The 17,077-nt window shown below is 38.8% G+C and overlaps 1 protein-coding gene across 12 annotated transcripts in view; it reads right to left on the reverse strand.

The window, feature by feature from the left end:
• The window catches only part of mef2aa (myocyte enhancer factor 2aa), a 225,020-nt gene that overhangs the window by 33,030 nt on the left and 174,913 nt on the right, over positions 1 to 17,077 (reverse strand). For 6 of the 12 annotated variants that reach the window (XM_072564943.1, XM_072564934.1, XM_072564938.1 and 3 more), the window contains exons 4-6: positions 15,119 to 15,256; positions 11,135 to 11,354; positions 8,106 to 8,159 (exon numbers count right to left, since the gene is read on the reverse strand). In XM_072564943.1, the coding sequence (XP_072421044.1) occupies positions 8,106 to 8,159; positions 11,135 to 11,354; positions 15,119 to 15,256 (412 nt within the window). Of the gene's footprint in view, positions 1 to 8,105; positions 8,160 to 11,134; positions 11,355 to 15,118; positions 15,257 to 15,306; positions 15,439 to 17,077 lie in introns of all 12 variants that reach the window. The other 6 variants (XM_072564945.1, XM_072564942.1, XM_072564944.1 and 3 more) reach the window with 4 other exon arrangements.

Raw genomic sequence — 17,077 nt, forward strand, 5'->3', positions numbered from 1 at the left:
CTAGAGGGCATAGGTTTAGGGTGAGAGGGGAAAGATATAAAAGAGAACTAAGGGGCAACTTTTTCACGCAGAGGGTGGTACGTGTATGGAATGAGCTGCCAGAGGATGTGGTGGAGGCTGGTACAATTGTAACATTTAAGAGGTATTTGGATGGGTTTATGAATAAGGAGGGTTTGGAGAGATATGGGCCGGGTGCTGGCAGGTGGGACTAGATTGGGTTGGGATATCTGGTCAGCATGGACGGGTTGGACCGAAGGGTCTGCTTCCATGCTGTACATCCCTATGACTCTCTAGGAGTTTCACTCTTCAAAAACAGCAACAAGGAAAATCCATGCTGGAAAAAATTTGAGGCAAGAAAATTTAAATACAACTGAATCTAATTTATTTACTCAATGTCAATTTCTCACATCAATATAAAATTGAAGTAATTCTGAATGTGTAAATAAGATTCATTTGAATACTGCACACCCTTAGTAAATTTGCCAAGCAAGTTGCAGCCAAAAGTGCAATTCGCATAATAAAGATTTGCCACTGATATTAACCAAAAGTAGGGAATATTCTCTAAACTTTCAATCTGATAAAATATGGAATTTTCAGCTCAAAGCCAGAAGCACAAGTTTTGACCAAAATTGTACTCTGGCCTCATCAGCATATTGCAGATGAGTTGAGGAGGCCAAGTTTCACAGAGACAAAGCTAGTTCTGGTAGGGGAGGGGGGGGGGGGGGGGGGGGTGAAATAGGGTTTGTTCTCAGGCTGGAGGCTATGCCACAATTTCAACGGCAGCCTTCACAAACAGTGCTTCTCAAGTTGCACAGCGCCCTGTTTAACCTTAATGCAACAAGTCTGCTGAAGGTCATGTTCAGTGAAGGTCATGCTCAATGAAGTCCATTTTTGAAAAGAGGGCCTCAACTAAATGTCAGACCCCTTAATGCCATAGGGAAGGGGCTTAAAGCATTTTATTTAAGAGCAATTACCACACTTTTGGATTTTTTTTCATATCTTCTACCCTATTGGATGTGTTTTAACCCACGAAATTTCTAGGTTTTTGTATATTTCTGCTTTACGGAAAGTGATCATTCAACCCATTCGTGTGTTTTTGCAGGGGGATTTTACAATACTGAAATTATAAATTCCTCAATGAATCAGAACGTCAAAACATTACTCAACTTGCTTCTCTCTTAAATCATGAGAGATTGATTTCTAGAGAACGAGAGCGCTGGGGTCTGTTTCTCAACAGCTCTGGCAATAAACAAGAACATGTGAATCTGACATCCCTGCTGACATACTGAGCAATTTTCAAAGGCTGCCTCTCCGTTCACTCGGAAGGTAAAAACAACAGCTGATGATCTACCAAGGTCTCACTGGGTCTCAGTTCCAGGATTCATCCTTAATCTGCACCTGCTGTTCCACTTCACATAGCATATAATGGGCACAGTCAGCTGGCAAGTTATTGTGTACCAGGAACGTAATGACATGACGTCACCCAAATGCTTGCTGGATGTTCAGAAGTTCTGCTCAGCTTACATGCTACTAGCTTCGTAATCAATAAAAGGCTTGGCATAGTCTAACACAAACCTGAAACCGTCATTTGAGTAAAGCAAATTCTGTTGAGTGTTTTAGAAAATACTAATATAGTTAATATATTTAGTATGTTTATGCGTAACAACATTACCTTCTACTGGTCGGTCAATGTGAACAATTAACTATATAATGACAAACTTAAATAACAATGCTAATCCCCTTTATGCTGTAAATTTAATTACAGTATTAACAGAGCATAAAAGTTGAGTTGCAAGGCTCAACCTTCAGAGTAAAAGTAAATGGAAGACTGGGGTGATATTGAAATGAACTTTGAATTTTACCATTTCCTTTTTATTGTGGTAAAGTTCTCATTAATCTTACACAGCAGCTAAAATGAATACTGAACCAGTGCTTCCCAATTCCTTTTCTGCTGTGACCCAAATTTAATACTGCATGCTTGGTGCAACCGCAGAGAGAAAACTACATTGGGGGTAAACAGTCAGTCATTTTGTGCTGCTGAGAGCTTGAACAGATTGCTGCTCATTCTGTGTCAGTGGGTTAAAATCCTGAACTCCCTTAGTAACGGTATTGTGGGCATACCTACACCAAATGGACTGCGACAGTTCAAGAACGCAGCTCCCCACCCCCTTCTAAAAAGGAGGAGGGATGGGCAATAAATGCTGGCTCAGTCTGCAAAGCACACATCCTGTGAGTCAGTCAGTGAAATAAAAACAGAAAGAGAAACAACAAAATCACCTCCCATGTTCTGGGTCTGTTGCTGTCAATGAGTTCACTGAATGAGGCCACAGGCACAAGCAAATAAAAAAAAACACATACATTTAAAGAGACCTCATAGCCAATCATAGACTGTCAAACTTGAGTCTCTGCTTCACAACCACTGAGTGATGACCACTCTTTGGGAACCTCTCCTTTGCGGTGTCCTGCTTCACTGTATGCTACAGACCTTTGATTAGCTTATTGAACTTTAGGGTTGTACTGAACATTAGATACAGGTAAAACAAGGATCTCTGTTTCACTCTGCTTCAGTACATTCAGGTCTTATTACTTGCTAGACTGACAAATTACATGATATAAGGTCAGAACAAACTTATTTTAAAATCAAGCTTGTCACTGGCTTGCAATGCAAGACTAAAACTTATTAACTTCAGGTTACAACACCTAAAGATTTTCACTTCATGAGATTTGCAGAGTTTTCACCAAAAGGTGAACACTATGGATTTGGGGCTCAAATAATTCAGATTTTACTGAATAATCACATTAAATAATCAAAATAGATCCATGTTAGACTCAAAGTGCTAGTCTCAAAACTTTGATCTGTTAAATGTCACTTTGCAGACATTCTAATTATAGAGCTTGCACCATCTGCCACATACCCATAAAAGTGCCAAACTTTATGATTTCCTCCCGACAAATAAAGGCTCATTTTTAAAATGATCATATAATACTAAATGGAAAACACCAAATCCTCTTCCTAAGACAGACAACATCATTGGGTAACTTTCCAGAAAGAACAATTAGGTATTAGGCCATAGATGTTAAATAATTAGATGACTATTGGAGGTTAGGCCTCTGACACAATCTCAAGGCTGTGAATCCAGCTGAAGTTATGTTTGTTGTGTAAAATCACACTGACGTTAGCTTCTTTTAGCCTAGGATCCTGACCCAACTGCACTGAGTGGCCAACTTATAAGGCTCTGGACTTACAATACAGGGACACCCTGACTGAATGTGGTCTCTCTTGGTTTGAGTGATAACAGCTGATAACCATGACAAGTTTCTTGGCTTTGCAGCTAAATGGCAGGGCAAGACATAAGTGATGGGAGTTTGGTATTCTAGGTGCCAAAGTACAAAAATAAACGATAAGGCAGTGATGTTGGGAGCATCTAGATAGGCACAAAGTCAGTGAGTGCTAAGTGAGGAAGAGACCAGTACTGAGATGCAGCGTTGTCCAATCTGTGAGCTGTGCACAAAATGCCCTTGCTGCAAAATTTCAATGCTAATTGTTAATGCATCCTAAACTGCCATGTTAAAATACAGAAGCAGCCTGTAAGTGGATCAGTGAGATATCATGAAGATCCTGTGAAGTTGACAGGTGTCAGGCATTAGCAACTTTAGATTGTGGAAAGGTGGAGTGATGGGGATTTCGGGGGGGGGGGGCTGGAATATCGTTGCCTAATCTCCAAGATGGCAGCCTGGAGGGCCAAGGGATCAACTGAAGTTGCCAGGGGTACCTACTTATGTTTTTCACATGGGGTATTGTCAAAATCTAAATTTTCTCATGGCAGGTTATAGAATAGGAAGCTGCACATTAAAGAGCAAATACGTTAACAAGAAATTTTTCCAGTTAAGAGCAATCTTGGCACTCACTAGACAGGATCTCATCTCAACAGCCAGAATTGTTTCAAAATGCAACAAGTTGCTCTCAAGATCAAAGAAGTCTTGACTGACTTCTCATGATTCACTCAGATTTCTTGCATCACCCACAGATCCTTTGCTGAAGCTGATAATGCTCCTCCAATAATTTCTGGGGTATGTGGGTTTCTTCCATGCCATTATTGGAGTTCAGTTTATTAATATATTGATAAGAATGGTTTACTACTTCACCGGTGAAATGGAATTAACAAAGCAAATTTAAAATGTTTCTCTGCATCCCATTTTATAAAAAGTCAAAGTTAAATATGTGGCTTCCACATTTTTGTTCAAGTTTTCATGTGTTGATTTGGACTTTTATCTTCCCTAAAAGGCAATGCAAAAGTTGAGATTGGAAGCAGTGTGATAGAAACATTAATTAGATTCAAACACCTTATCTGAATTATAAAGAGGTTACATCCGAAAGAAAAATCCACCTGACATTAGCTAATGCAAAGCAGACCAGTGACTTAAGTAGTGCCTGGAAGTTTAAAGCATCAGCATAAAACTGAAAAAAGGTCTCTTACAAATGGTGGTGTGGAGTATTGCACTCTGCCGTTACAACATTTGGACTCTGAAGAAAAATGTTGAGAGAAGAATCATAGAATCCCAACGGTACGGAAGCAGGCCATTCAGCCCATCCAGTTCACACCAACCCTCCGAAGAACATCCCAGCCAGATCCAACACCCCTACCCTAACTCTGTAACCCTGCATTTCTCATGGCTAATCCACCTTGCCAAAACACCCCTGGACACCATAGCATGACCAAACCACCTAAAGATGCATATCTTTGGACTGTGGGAGGAAACCAGAGCACCCAGAGACAGGGCGAATGTGCAATGTCCACACAGACTGTTACCCAAGGATGAAATGAAATCTGAGAAGCAGTAGTGCTAACCACAGAGTCGCTGTGCCACCCCCTAGGATAACAGCTTTTGAAACATGGGTATGATGGAGGAAGCTTAGTATCCATTAAATGGACAGAAAGACAAGCTAATGGGTTGGATCACAAATAGAAAGTTCGGAATTGAAAATAAAAATTGCAAACTCAGAACAGGAAGAAAATATGTGTGGGTGGTTAATTTTGACATGTGGACTCAGGGAAGCTTGAAGATAAGCAGCAAAGAAGCATGATGATGCTACGATGACTACTGATAAACAAAGCCAGTGAAATGAGAGTAGAACAGTTTTGTTTCATTTGAATCATATGATGATTGGAGGATAGGCCGTTAAACAAACTGAATTGAAAGAGCCAGGTTGGGCAGCAAAAAAGGCACAAATTAGGTTTTCAACAGATGGGTTGATATAGGGTAGGAAAGGACCACACAATGATGACTTAAAAAATAGGTAGTTCTGTTGACAGCAGAAATATACAATCAGCTTGGAAGGAATAATAAATTACCAAGTCTATCAGCAGTTTCATTCAGTCTTAGGCAGCAGCTAGGGAGGAAGAGGGATCAGATCCGCATATAAAAATTTCTGCTGAGTCATGAAGTGACATAGAAAATTGAACTAATGCCCAAAAACTGCAACATAAGTAGAACTTGATATTTTTACAGCTCATAAATAATGGCTGTCAACAGAAGAAACTCCAATTCATATAAATATTCTTACACAAGTTATGAAAATTTAGACACAGATTTAGGTGCTGACATGTTCAAGGAGTTTTAAGGGAGAGGATGGTTGGAAATTTAGTGTACAAACCTGATGCAATTAATACCTGGTATTGTAAGTTGCACATTATGGTATTGCACAAGGTTACATTGAATCCAGTTAAATGATTTCTGTAAGTAGGCCAACTGTTAATCATCAGGTTAGGAACGTTGATGACATAGGTTGCTGAAAAGGCACAAATTCTGGATATAATTGAGCAAGATCTGCCAATAGAAACTGCTGTGGAATCATTGGGTTGACTTTAATTATTTAGCTTTCATCCCTTGGGAGGGTAGAGTAGTGTAATACAATCAAGAGCCTTCGACGCTTTCTGATTGTCAAGGTAGAAAAGATTAAGGACAGTTTTCTTGTCTATCTCCTCCCAGTTGAAGCCCTTGAATGTCAAAGCAATGGCTACTTAAGAGCCTCATGCCACTGCCACTGCTATGCAAAATCTACTGAACTTTAAGGAGGGTGAGAGGTACTCTCCTGATCAGACACACTCTGCCCACAGAAAACACCCCTACTTGCAATTGGAGCTGTCCCTGAGAGGATGCCCCCTGCAACCCAAAACTGCTCTGGTCTGTAGCAACTCATCTGCATTACAGGATCTTTGTTACAGTAACAGCAGAGGCTTTCAATGTGACTGAAGAATTGCTGGCTTCTGACTGGCAGTGACTCTTGGAGATGGAACGTTAAATAGTACGGAAGCTTTGACAGTAGGCAGAAATCTGCCCAAGTGATGCTTAACTGGGAATTAATCTGGGAGTTCCAAGAATGGCCATAGAAGGTTGTCCCAGTTTTCCAACCTATCACTGGCCACTATATAGCCATTACATCCAGTCCATTGATCGAGGTAACAAATCTATAAAAGACCCAAACCAAAGCTGTAAAATGCTGTGTTGAGAGACTGGGAAATATGGGACCATTTCAGATCTGGACTAAGGGAATCTTTGTGGTTGGAATGGTGCAGACCAGACGAAAGGCAGCAGAATCTGGATCAGCCAAAGCTTATGAAGGATGGAGAATGTGAGGCTAATGCAGCCAGGTTGGAGGCAAAAAAAAAGCTTGAATGAGATTTTCAACAACCAAACCATAATGACAAAAAAATGGCCAAAGCAGTTTGTGGTGGCTGGTAATTTGACACTTCCATTGTCATTTTTTTTTACACAAGAAAGTGATGCTGTGTTTCATGTATATTTCTACTTTTAGACTGCCTATGTTGCCTGCGAGATGCCAACAGGGCAACATTCCAAACCAGACTTTGCACAAAAAAAATTACCGTGTGCAAACTGACTACAACTGGCTATGAATGCTTTGTCTTATCCCAGAAATTTTAGCTGCAAATCTCTGCTTTTTAAAATTGGCATACCATGTATATGTAAAAGATCAATGGAGTGGAGCTTCCCTTATCAGAAACTAACAGTAGTACAGTAACAGTAGAGCAAGTGACATTTCTGCAGCTTTTCAGGTTTAGACCAGATGATGGTTGAAGATTTTGCAACAAAAGCTTACTGAGTACCATAATGAAGATACTTCATACATCTTTTGAAGTTTAGAAGTGACTCTTCACATTCTCAAATGTGTACTTTCAAACAATAACTGTGCTTTTAAAATAAAGGTTAGTTAACAAAAGGCTTCAGCAGTAGAGGAATAATAATTTCAATAATTTGTATACTGAACAAAAGTACATGATGAATGACAAACTGATTTATTCTGATGTTACTTACAAGCTCAAACTTTTACTTAAAAAGAACTGTACTTTGCATTTCTTCAGAAAACTATCACATCCTCAGTGTCCAACAGTGCTTTGAATGTGCAGGTTTTTTTTCTTCATTTGTGGGAGGTGGGTGTCATTAGCAAGGACAACAATTGTTACCCATATCTAATTACCCTTGAACTGAGAGGCTTGAGGGACCATTTCAGATAGCAGTTAAGAGTCAACCATATTGCTGTTGATTTGGAGTCCTACATAGGTCTGACCAAGTAAACAGAATCCCTTCCCTTAAGGGCATCAATCAGATATGTTTTACAACAAATCAATGCTAGTTGTCATGTTCCTCACTCATATTTTTTAAATTTAATCACTATTATGGAGAGATAGACAGGAAAAAAAAAGCATAGATTCTGAACAATTATCCAAACAAAATGGCAGCACAACAGCATAAACTTCTTAAACCAGAAGTTTCTAAATGCCTAATTCCAGCAGGTTTCAGCTTGCAGGTTGGAATTGAAAGGATGAGCAATATTTCATATAAACTTTGCATAGCAGAGTAAAATGGATGCTAGCAAGTCAGCTACTCATTTTATGCATCCTCCAGTTATGTCAAAGGAAATTAATGAAATTGCAGGAATTACAAAACAGACTACTGACTCATTATAACTCATGTAGTATTATCACCCAAAGTAGATACATAACCCTGAATGTAATAAAATTAATTCCCCTTTTCTACTGACAGGAGGTTACACTATTGAGCCCATTCCAGGTTTTTTTGCTTACCCACAGGGCTGGTGCCTGCACCGTTCGGCATTGTAAGGTCACCCATCATTCCACCTGTAATAAAACAGAGGACAGATCCAGTTATCAATCAAATGCATCAGAAACACATTCTCAATTTATTGGCAATAAAACTGTTCCTAAATGTACTTTATGAAGAGGTGTCAAAATAAATCAAGTTTTATATTATTGACTGAAAATACATTCCTCTTACAAAATCGAGTAAGGCTATTTAAAGTTGCATAGTGAATTTACAGCTTTTTAGTAGACTAGTACTTAATAGAATCTTCAAAAACAATGATATACGTTGAATAATATGTACGAGAAAACTCAAAGACACTATTTACTAATACATTACAGCTATATTTTAGACAGTGGATTTGGATCGGCTCAACCTTGGAGGGCTGAAGGGCCTGTTCCTAGTCTGTAAATTTTCTTTACTCTTCTCTCTTGTTCTATATACCAAAGTGCATGTACTAAAAAATGGCTGTAATGTATCTAAGCTTTGCTTATAAAACTTCTTTTTTGATTAAATCACTATAAACTAACTGCAGATGGGAAATAAATTAATATCACCAATTCTCTCCAACCGTTAGCTCTTATTACCACTTACTCAGCTGCTCTTCTGTCCTGGCCACTTATCAATAATCCCCTTGTCTTCCTACCCCTTTCATACTTCTCTCTCTCCACACTCCATCTCTATCCACTTCTCACCCCACACCCCTTCCCAACCTTATCCTGCATAAATACCACTTTTTCCTATTTGTTAGGTGTTCTGAAGAGCCACCAGACTTGAAACTTTAACTTTGCTTTCTCTCCACAGATGCTGCCAGACCTGAATTTCTCCAACAATTTCTCTCTATGTTGCATATCTCTAGCATCTGCAGTTGTTTGCTTTATTGGATTTGAATAGTTCACCTACTTTGATAATTTAAAAATCTACTGTACACCGACAGTGGGTGGCACAGTGGTTAGTACTGCTGCCTCACAGCGCCAAAGACCCGGGTTCAATTCCCACCTCAGGCAACTGTCTGTGTGGAGTTTGCACATTCGCCCTGTGTCTGCGTGGGTTTCTTCTGGGTGCTCCAGTTTCCTCCCACAATCCAAAAAAATGCGCAGGTCAGGTGAATTGGCCATGCTAAATTGCCTGTAGTGTTAGGTGAAGGGATAAATGTAGGGGAATGGGTCTGGGTGGGTTGCGCTTCGGTGGGTCGGTGTGGACTTGTTGAGCTGAACGGCCTGTTTCCACACTAAGTAATCTAAAAATAAACCTGTAATAGACTGTGCAGCTGTAATTTAAAAATTCAAACATTTACTTAAAAAGAACTGTACTTTGCATTTCTTCAGAAACTTAGCACATCCTCATTATGTCCAATGGTGCTTTTAATGCACAGTTTTTCTTTCTTTATTCATTCGTGAGATGTGGGTGTCACTAGTAAGGACAGCAATTGTTACCCATGTCTAAATTATCCTAGAACGGAGTGGCTTGAGGGGCCATTTCAGATAGTAGTTAAGAGTCAACCATATTGCTGTGGATTTGGAGTCCTATGTAGGTCAGATCAGGTAAAGAAAACAGAATTCCTTCCCTCAAGGGCATCAAATCAATGCTAGTTATCACATTACTAACTTTATATTTTTAAATTTAAATTGGAGAAATGTTTGTACTTCTGTCCCACACCATTATCCTGGATATCTGGTTGAATGAAGCCGTGACATAACTGCTACATGACTGTCTCCTCTAACAGTGGTGTTAAGTGACAGCTGTGGCAACTAAGTTTCTCACAAGATCCAAACATCAAATGAATGACCAAAAAATTGGATTTTTGATGGTGATTAGGGACACCACATAGCAGCACTGCACAGACTTGCATCAATTTCCAAAGTCTGTTCTGCTAACTACATGTCATGGCCTGAGATGGTCAGTGCGTTCTGGTGAACTGAGCTAAGCCCATATAAGTTGGGCTTGCAAAAGGACTGGTCCCATCTTACAAGGAGCCTTGGTTCCAAATCCACAGATCAGTTTAAAAGGAAAGGCTGCAGCATGGAAATTATCACTGACTGGCAACCTAACAGAACACTTCCAGCCCCTCAGTAGGAAGATCTGATCTGACACAATAGCTTGACATTTCTAGTAGTCCCAATAGGTCAACAGTAGGGGTCACTGGGACTGCAAACAGTCCCTCGGATAAAGAGGACATAGCCTGGCGTTTGAATGGGGATGGATCAGGAGCCTGGAGGGTGAGGCTGAGGAATGCAGTGTGGCATTGCCTGAAATAGTTTTCAATTGTTAGCATTCTGGTTTCAAAGTTCACATACATTCAGCTTGAAATATTACTCCAGTTCAAGTTTTAAAACGGAATAAAGCTGAGGGGCTTTTCTTCTCTCTCCAACCACACCCCCTCCCTCCCCCTTCTGTTTTCTAGTCCCAAAGTTCTGGAAGTTCCTCCCTTCACTTCTCCATTTTGCTTTTCCACACTAAAATACTCTTTAAAACATACCTCCTTGACCAAACCTTTGATCATCTGACCTCTCACCACCATTAGATGCTCAGCATCTAATTTTGCATTTTACTGCTCTCCCGCAAAAGTGCTTTGGTTCTGTCCATTATGTTAAATGTGTTACAACTTCTTGTAGCTAAACCTTAATGGGCAGTTTTTCTAATACACAACCTTATCTGCTGGGAAGGCATATGAGAGATTAACTGTCCACAATTTTCTCAACTGATAGATGATGCATGAAAATTCATGCGTGGCCCATGTCCAAATCTACCAATACTTCCCCCTCCAAAACATTGGGCAAGGGACTGATGTTGTAAATGTGAAACCAGAAACTCACCTCATGACTTTTTTTGACAGGGATAGGATTTATGGCAATCTAAAACATTTTTTTTCCCCCTATTTCATATATTCACAAGTTCCTAATCCAAAGTAAAAGCTCGCTCATTGTGTGCCATCTTCCACAACACCTTCCAGAGATGTGGTCACATTCTATTTCAATGTTTTGGCTGCAATAGTTAGATATATAAAGTATACCTGCATTACCAGCACTGGGTGGTCTCTGTGGAGCCCCTGGTGACACAACGTTTCTGGGCAGTGTAGCTTGAGGAGGCGAAAGCATGCTGGTATCTGTTAGAGATGTGGTTACCAATGAGTGAGTTACAAGAGAGCTGCTTGGGTGGCTGTAGGTTAGATTATTTGGGTTGCTCACTGGAACTGCAACTGGCATTGCAAAGTTTTGTGGCGGCAAACCAGGCTGCAAAGAAATCAAAAAACATGTTACTTCAATGCTAATATATATCTCATTTCATTAAAAGAAATGGCAAAGATGCTCTGTGATTAATTGAGTTTAGAGTGTTAAATGCTTTTAAACATTCAAAAATCTAGCATTTGTGATGTAATCACAATTTCCTAAAGTAGTATAATGAGCATGGATTTAAGCTCTGCCATACAGGAGTGAGTTCAAAGGCAGAAACAAACACTTTTCATCTGCTCAGTCTTTTAAGGGTTGTTACTCCTGTCTCCATCTGATATAATCACATAGCAACAATTATATTCCTCCAAAATTGGTGTTAAGATGTACCTTTCCATTAATTCACAAGCATTGGCTACCTATACAACCAAGGGCAATTTTTTTTTTTTTTTTAAAGTTCTCACAATTCAGGGAGTGACAACCAGCCTGTGTGTTTGCAATATGCTGTGGTGGCAGATGAGGTGCCCTTCCATTAATGAGCACTCTGGAAACTGACTTCCTAATATTTGAGCCGCAAATAAACATTGAAGGCATTTTCTCCTTTTGGTCTCAATCTTATAGAATTAAAAGTATGAAAACTGGAACAAAGATTTTATCTAATTACTGATCCAAGAATACTAGAACATGTGAGCTCCTGAACTGATGCACTTGATAATCAATGAACACCAATTTAAACCACAGAAATGGAAAAAATGTATTTTATTACTGTCCTAGATATTTGTCAGATGTTATCAATAATTTATGGGCTAATTTTTTTCTAAACGTGTGATGCTTCTTAAATGTTACACACTAGTTTTCATATCAGTGTACGTGTGGTTCAAAAGCATAGCATTCTTCCAATTGTGATATTATCTATTTCCAAGAAAAGTCTTGATAAAGGACATTGATTATGTTCCATAAAATAAGGCCAATATTTTAAATAGAATTGAGAGTCTTCTAGTGCAGTGGTAGTGCTTCCCTTTCCCCCACCAGACCAGAAGGTCCAATTTCAACTCCCACCTGCCATGAAGGTGTATGTTTAAAATAATGTAAAACAGAACTATACGTTAAATGAAATTATACAGAAATTAGCAAGAATGAAAATGGACTAACTGAATAAAAACTCAGCTTTGATATTAGTACATTATTGTAACTTTACAGCACAGAAGTGCTTGTTTCTCAAAAGCAGCACAGAGGTTAAATACAAAACGTGATATAGCACATGCCATTTCATAGACAACAGACAGATATTAAACTTCTTGACGAGGTCCTAAACAAGAAGTCTGCAATCATAAATACAATGAAATATTTTATGCAAATTTAAAATGGAATTGTTTTTCAAGCAGTTTACAAGAATTTATGCAGAAATGAAAACTTTCCAAATAACCATTTGCAATTAAAATAGTGAACATTTCAATACATCTGAGGAGGAAGATGGAGGTTCATTTGGATTTAATTGTATTTAGCCTGAAGGTAACTTTAATGGAATGAATTATATAGTAATTTTCTACAGTATTTTCAGAATTTGCAATAAAATCTGGAACAGTTGTTAAACTCCAATTTAAAAGCAAGTCACAGAGGCAATCCTAATTCTTCAAAACTTGGATTTAATGCATGCAATGAGGGTCTCACTTACTGACTGGAGAACCAGTGAGAGATCCAAATCATTCTCACAGGGAGGCCCCACCACCATACTGAGTTGGCACCCGAATCCCTGGACTTTGAATTAACCCCATTCTTGCCCTGATTGGAGGCAAGGCATGGGAGGACGGACTTTAGGCATTCTCCCCTTTTTCCCCCCCAATGAAGGGTTCCTTGTTCAGGCACAGACAGCAACCGCAATCCCCTCCACCCACTCCAACACAGACATCCTGTCATGAGCTGGTGAGTTTTTCAGATCCGCTCCTCTCACCTCAAACTTAAATGCAAGAGGTTTTCTGCTAACGTAGGACTGAGGTGGAGCAACTTCTGGTGATAAAATGAGCCACGAGTGACTGGATTAACCTTGCCCTATGCTTCTAATGACAAAATTCTTGTGCTGAACCCTGGAAGTTAACTACATATTGCATTTGAGCACATTGTTATAAATTAAAATAACATTGCTTTGCTAATTTCCTTTTGCTTTTAGTCTTGCAGACATTAATTAAATAAACAGAAATATAAAATTGATATTGGAACATTGACAGATTTGTTTGGAAACTCCACATTCGAACTTCATTTAATTGCATCTTTAAACTTTGTTACACAGTGACATTTTTGATTACATTCTTTAAAAGATTGCTTTTGGATGAATCATTTTGAATGATATGAAATAAAATTTCACATTGGATCTCCTGGTCTGAAAACACCAACCTATGAGCAGCTGGCAATTTGACAACTATAAATCAATATCCCCTTGTCTTTGATGTCACGCCCAATCCCTACGATATTGCTTCCTCTTCTCCTGAGGAAGTGACTCATGCTGAAATGTAGATTTCCATACAACCACTTGGACTCAAGTATTTATTTCTCAAACATAAGGCAGGGCAATGAGTGTTAACAGATCCCAACCACATCCTCACTTCCCAGCCGCACATTTATAATCCCAACAATGGTTCATGGATTCCAGAATCCTACCCGATATTTCCACATAATTTTAACACCCTTGCCTGGCCCCTAGATTTGCTAGTTCAGCAAGAGAACAAATCCAGGAAATGAATGCTCTCGCAAAATTGATGCATTTATCCACTGTGCCAGAAGATATCATTTTGTGGTGTCAGGTGCAATTTAGATTCAGGAGTTGTTACGTGTAAGTGCAGTCTTTTCGGTCTTCAACTATTATGTAAACAAAATGACAATAATTGATAACCCCTACTTTATTGCAGAAAAGCAATCAAGATTTGAATACCAACTATTTGATTAACAAGATATACAACTGCACGAATTGTATTAAGTGTTGTTTTAACAAGGCCAATTATTTCAACATTTAGTTTTCAAAATATTGCCCCTGATTAGCTAACACCTTTAACTTACATAAACAGGGGCAATCTTGGCTCAAAATAGTTTCTAAATATATTATTCTACCATCATTATCATTTGGAGTGTAACTTTTCACACAGCCAATACCATGGAATGTTTTATTCTGTTTTATATATAATCTAAGGGGCAGCAGCACAATTCAAGGACTCAGTACTACTTACAACTGATTCAACATTTGACTATGCATTCTCTGCTTTGCAAATGGGGTTTATGTGAAGGAATTTGGTGGAACAAGTTGAAATTTTACCATTGGATTTGTAAAACTTATCATTTACTGATTTTTAAATCAAGCCAGAAGTTCCAGCAGCTGAAGTTTCATAAATTTTCAGATGTGGTTGAGAAAAGACACATTCTCTCAAATGCAACACAACACCTTAAGGAAATTCTGGATCAGCTTGGCACACACTATGTTCAAACTATAAATGTTAGAGTGAATTATTCTGTATATTAATTCATAGGCGTTATTATACATTATAGAGATAATGAGTTGTGAGATGGAAAAATCACAATATTGCTGGAGGTGTGTAATAACTGAAATGACACAGTATGAACAGGGTGATTCATTCCAGCCACAGTAATTTGAATGAGTTAGTTCTGAATCAGCTCATGAAATTAGGTACATGTTTTGTGAATTAGGTCTCATTCCGTGTTGCTTCACACTCCGTTCAGTTGTCTTCATGCAGCCTTCTTCAGTCAAAGAGCAGGCAATCAGGTAGCAAGGAAATCAAAGTCTTCTCAAGCAAAAGGACCACATGCCAAAATCTACTTACTGCGAGTTTGTGATTCCTCATCATGTTATCAAACTCTTCATTTATTTTTTTATATTTTTCCTCTGTGTGTGGAGTGAGCACGTATGATGAGTCAGGCTCTGGACTGTCGCAGCCTCTGTGTTCTTTCTTGTTAAGTGCCTAGCAGATTTAAAGAATCAACACAAAGAATACCAGATGAAGGTACTTACACCATAGCGCTTGAACATTACATCATTATCTTCATTAAGCTTTCTGTATTTGTCCTCCATGAGCGGACTGTGCTCAAAAGAATCATCTGGGTCTGGGCTATCACAGTCATTATGTCCTTTCTTTCTTAAGGTCTGAAATACAATTGGAAAATTCACACACAACTACAAACCTGCCATAACAATAACTGTTCACTGACAGAAATATAAAATTTACGATTCCCCCTTGCCACCACCGCAACGCACCCCAAAACTTATCCGATCTTAGTGGGCATCTTTATAAATCAGGAAGTAAGCCCGAAAGCAACCACCTTTACAGTAAAGAGAAGAAAATGATATGACTACATGAAAATTAATTGTAGGACTGCAAGTTTTAACATTGACAGGTACTTATTGCTCTATTATTTAAAAACGGTTTTACCATCTTGAAGTCATTTTCATTTAGGAAGCTGCAGAATGAAATTCATTCTATTCCCTTTCACTGAGCTATATGAAGATTACAGCAGCTGTTTAACAGTAGTTACCATAGTCCCAGAGGACCATAGGGCTGCTCCCTCATTAGAGGGAGACAACTGGTGAGGAGTTTAACCTGAGGGTCATCTCTGGTGAGGGGGGAGGTTGAAAAGGACAGACTTTCATGGTGACCTCAGCCAATGTGGGATTTGTACCTGTTGGCATTACGGCGAACCAGATGTAAACTGAGCCAACTGACTACACAGTTAAAACACAAACAAATTTACGAGTTCCCTTACTTTGGTCACATTTCACATCATGTGAAATTATATTCTTGGATTGTAGATGTGAATGGTTCAGAGTTGAAAGGACATGCTAAACACACACTATTTAAGGAAGGGGCAAAATATATAGATGGTGAAGTCTGGTTTCTTGCTTTCAATATGCAAACTTGCTTTACACGGGTGAAATTCTTCATTATCGTACATTTTTAGTACAAGCTGACAGCACCAAAATAGGTCACCACAAAATGGTTGGAGCCAATTATATGCACAACAGAGCATACTTGTAGCAGTCACAAATATAAGTTCCACTCACTCAAAATTGTAAGCAAAAAGGAAAAAAATAGTCATACATTAATAACTTTTATTCTGAAAGTTCTGGCAGAAGAGATTCAACTTAAACAGAAGTGAGAAAGGGTGACATCACATCAGGCTCCAATGATATGTCCCATATATTCAAGCCAATGGAATTAAAACAAAGCATTGGGTGTTACATATACCAGACAAACCATATAACACTACCCATTTTTGCCTACTTTGAGACAAATTTCTATGCCTTGATGTCTTAACACATACCAGAACTCTTTTGGAGTTCAGATAGCCCATAGTCTTCCCTTCCAGTCACTATGAACAGATGGAAAATGTAGTTAATGCCCACTATATTTATTTCCTTGATCTTGCAAATCAGACATAATTTACAAGAAAGGATTCTTTTTAAGAAAAAAGGCTACATACAATTTTGACATTTAGAAAGATTCCAGAGTTGGCAGCAGGTTGTTCCAGTTCCTGAACCACAAGAACTTGTATTTATTTAGCATAATGAATGCAGTAACAGATCAGAGTATTCCAAAAGAGTCTCACATGAGCGCTAGCAACCAAAATTTGGCATTGGGAGATTAAGACAGGTAACAGAAAGCTTGGTCAAAAGGTTTCAAGGAGCTTCTTAACTGATGAGAGAAGAGGAGAGGTTTCAAGAGGCAAATCCAGAGATTGGCTAGCCAATGGCATAAAGATTAAATCTGGGATAAGTAACATTTGGG

Source organism: Chiloscyllium punctatum, chromosome 48, assembly GCF_047496795.1.
Source record: "Chiloscyllium punctatum isolate Juve2018m chromosome 48, sChiPun1.3, whole genome shotgun sequence".
NCBI lineage: Eukaryota > Metazoa > Chordata > Chondrichthyes > Orectolobiformes > Hemiscylliidae > Chiloscyllium > Chiloscyllium punctatum.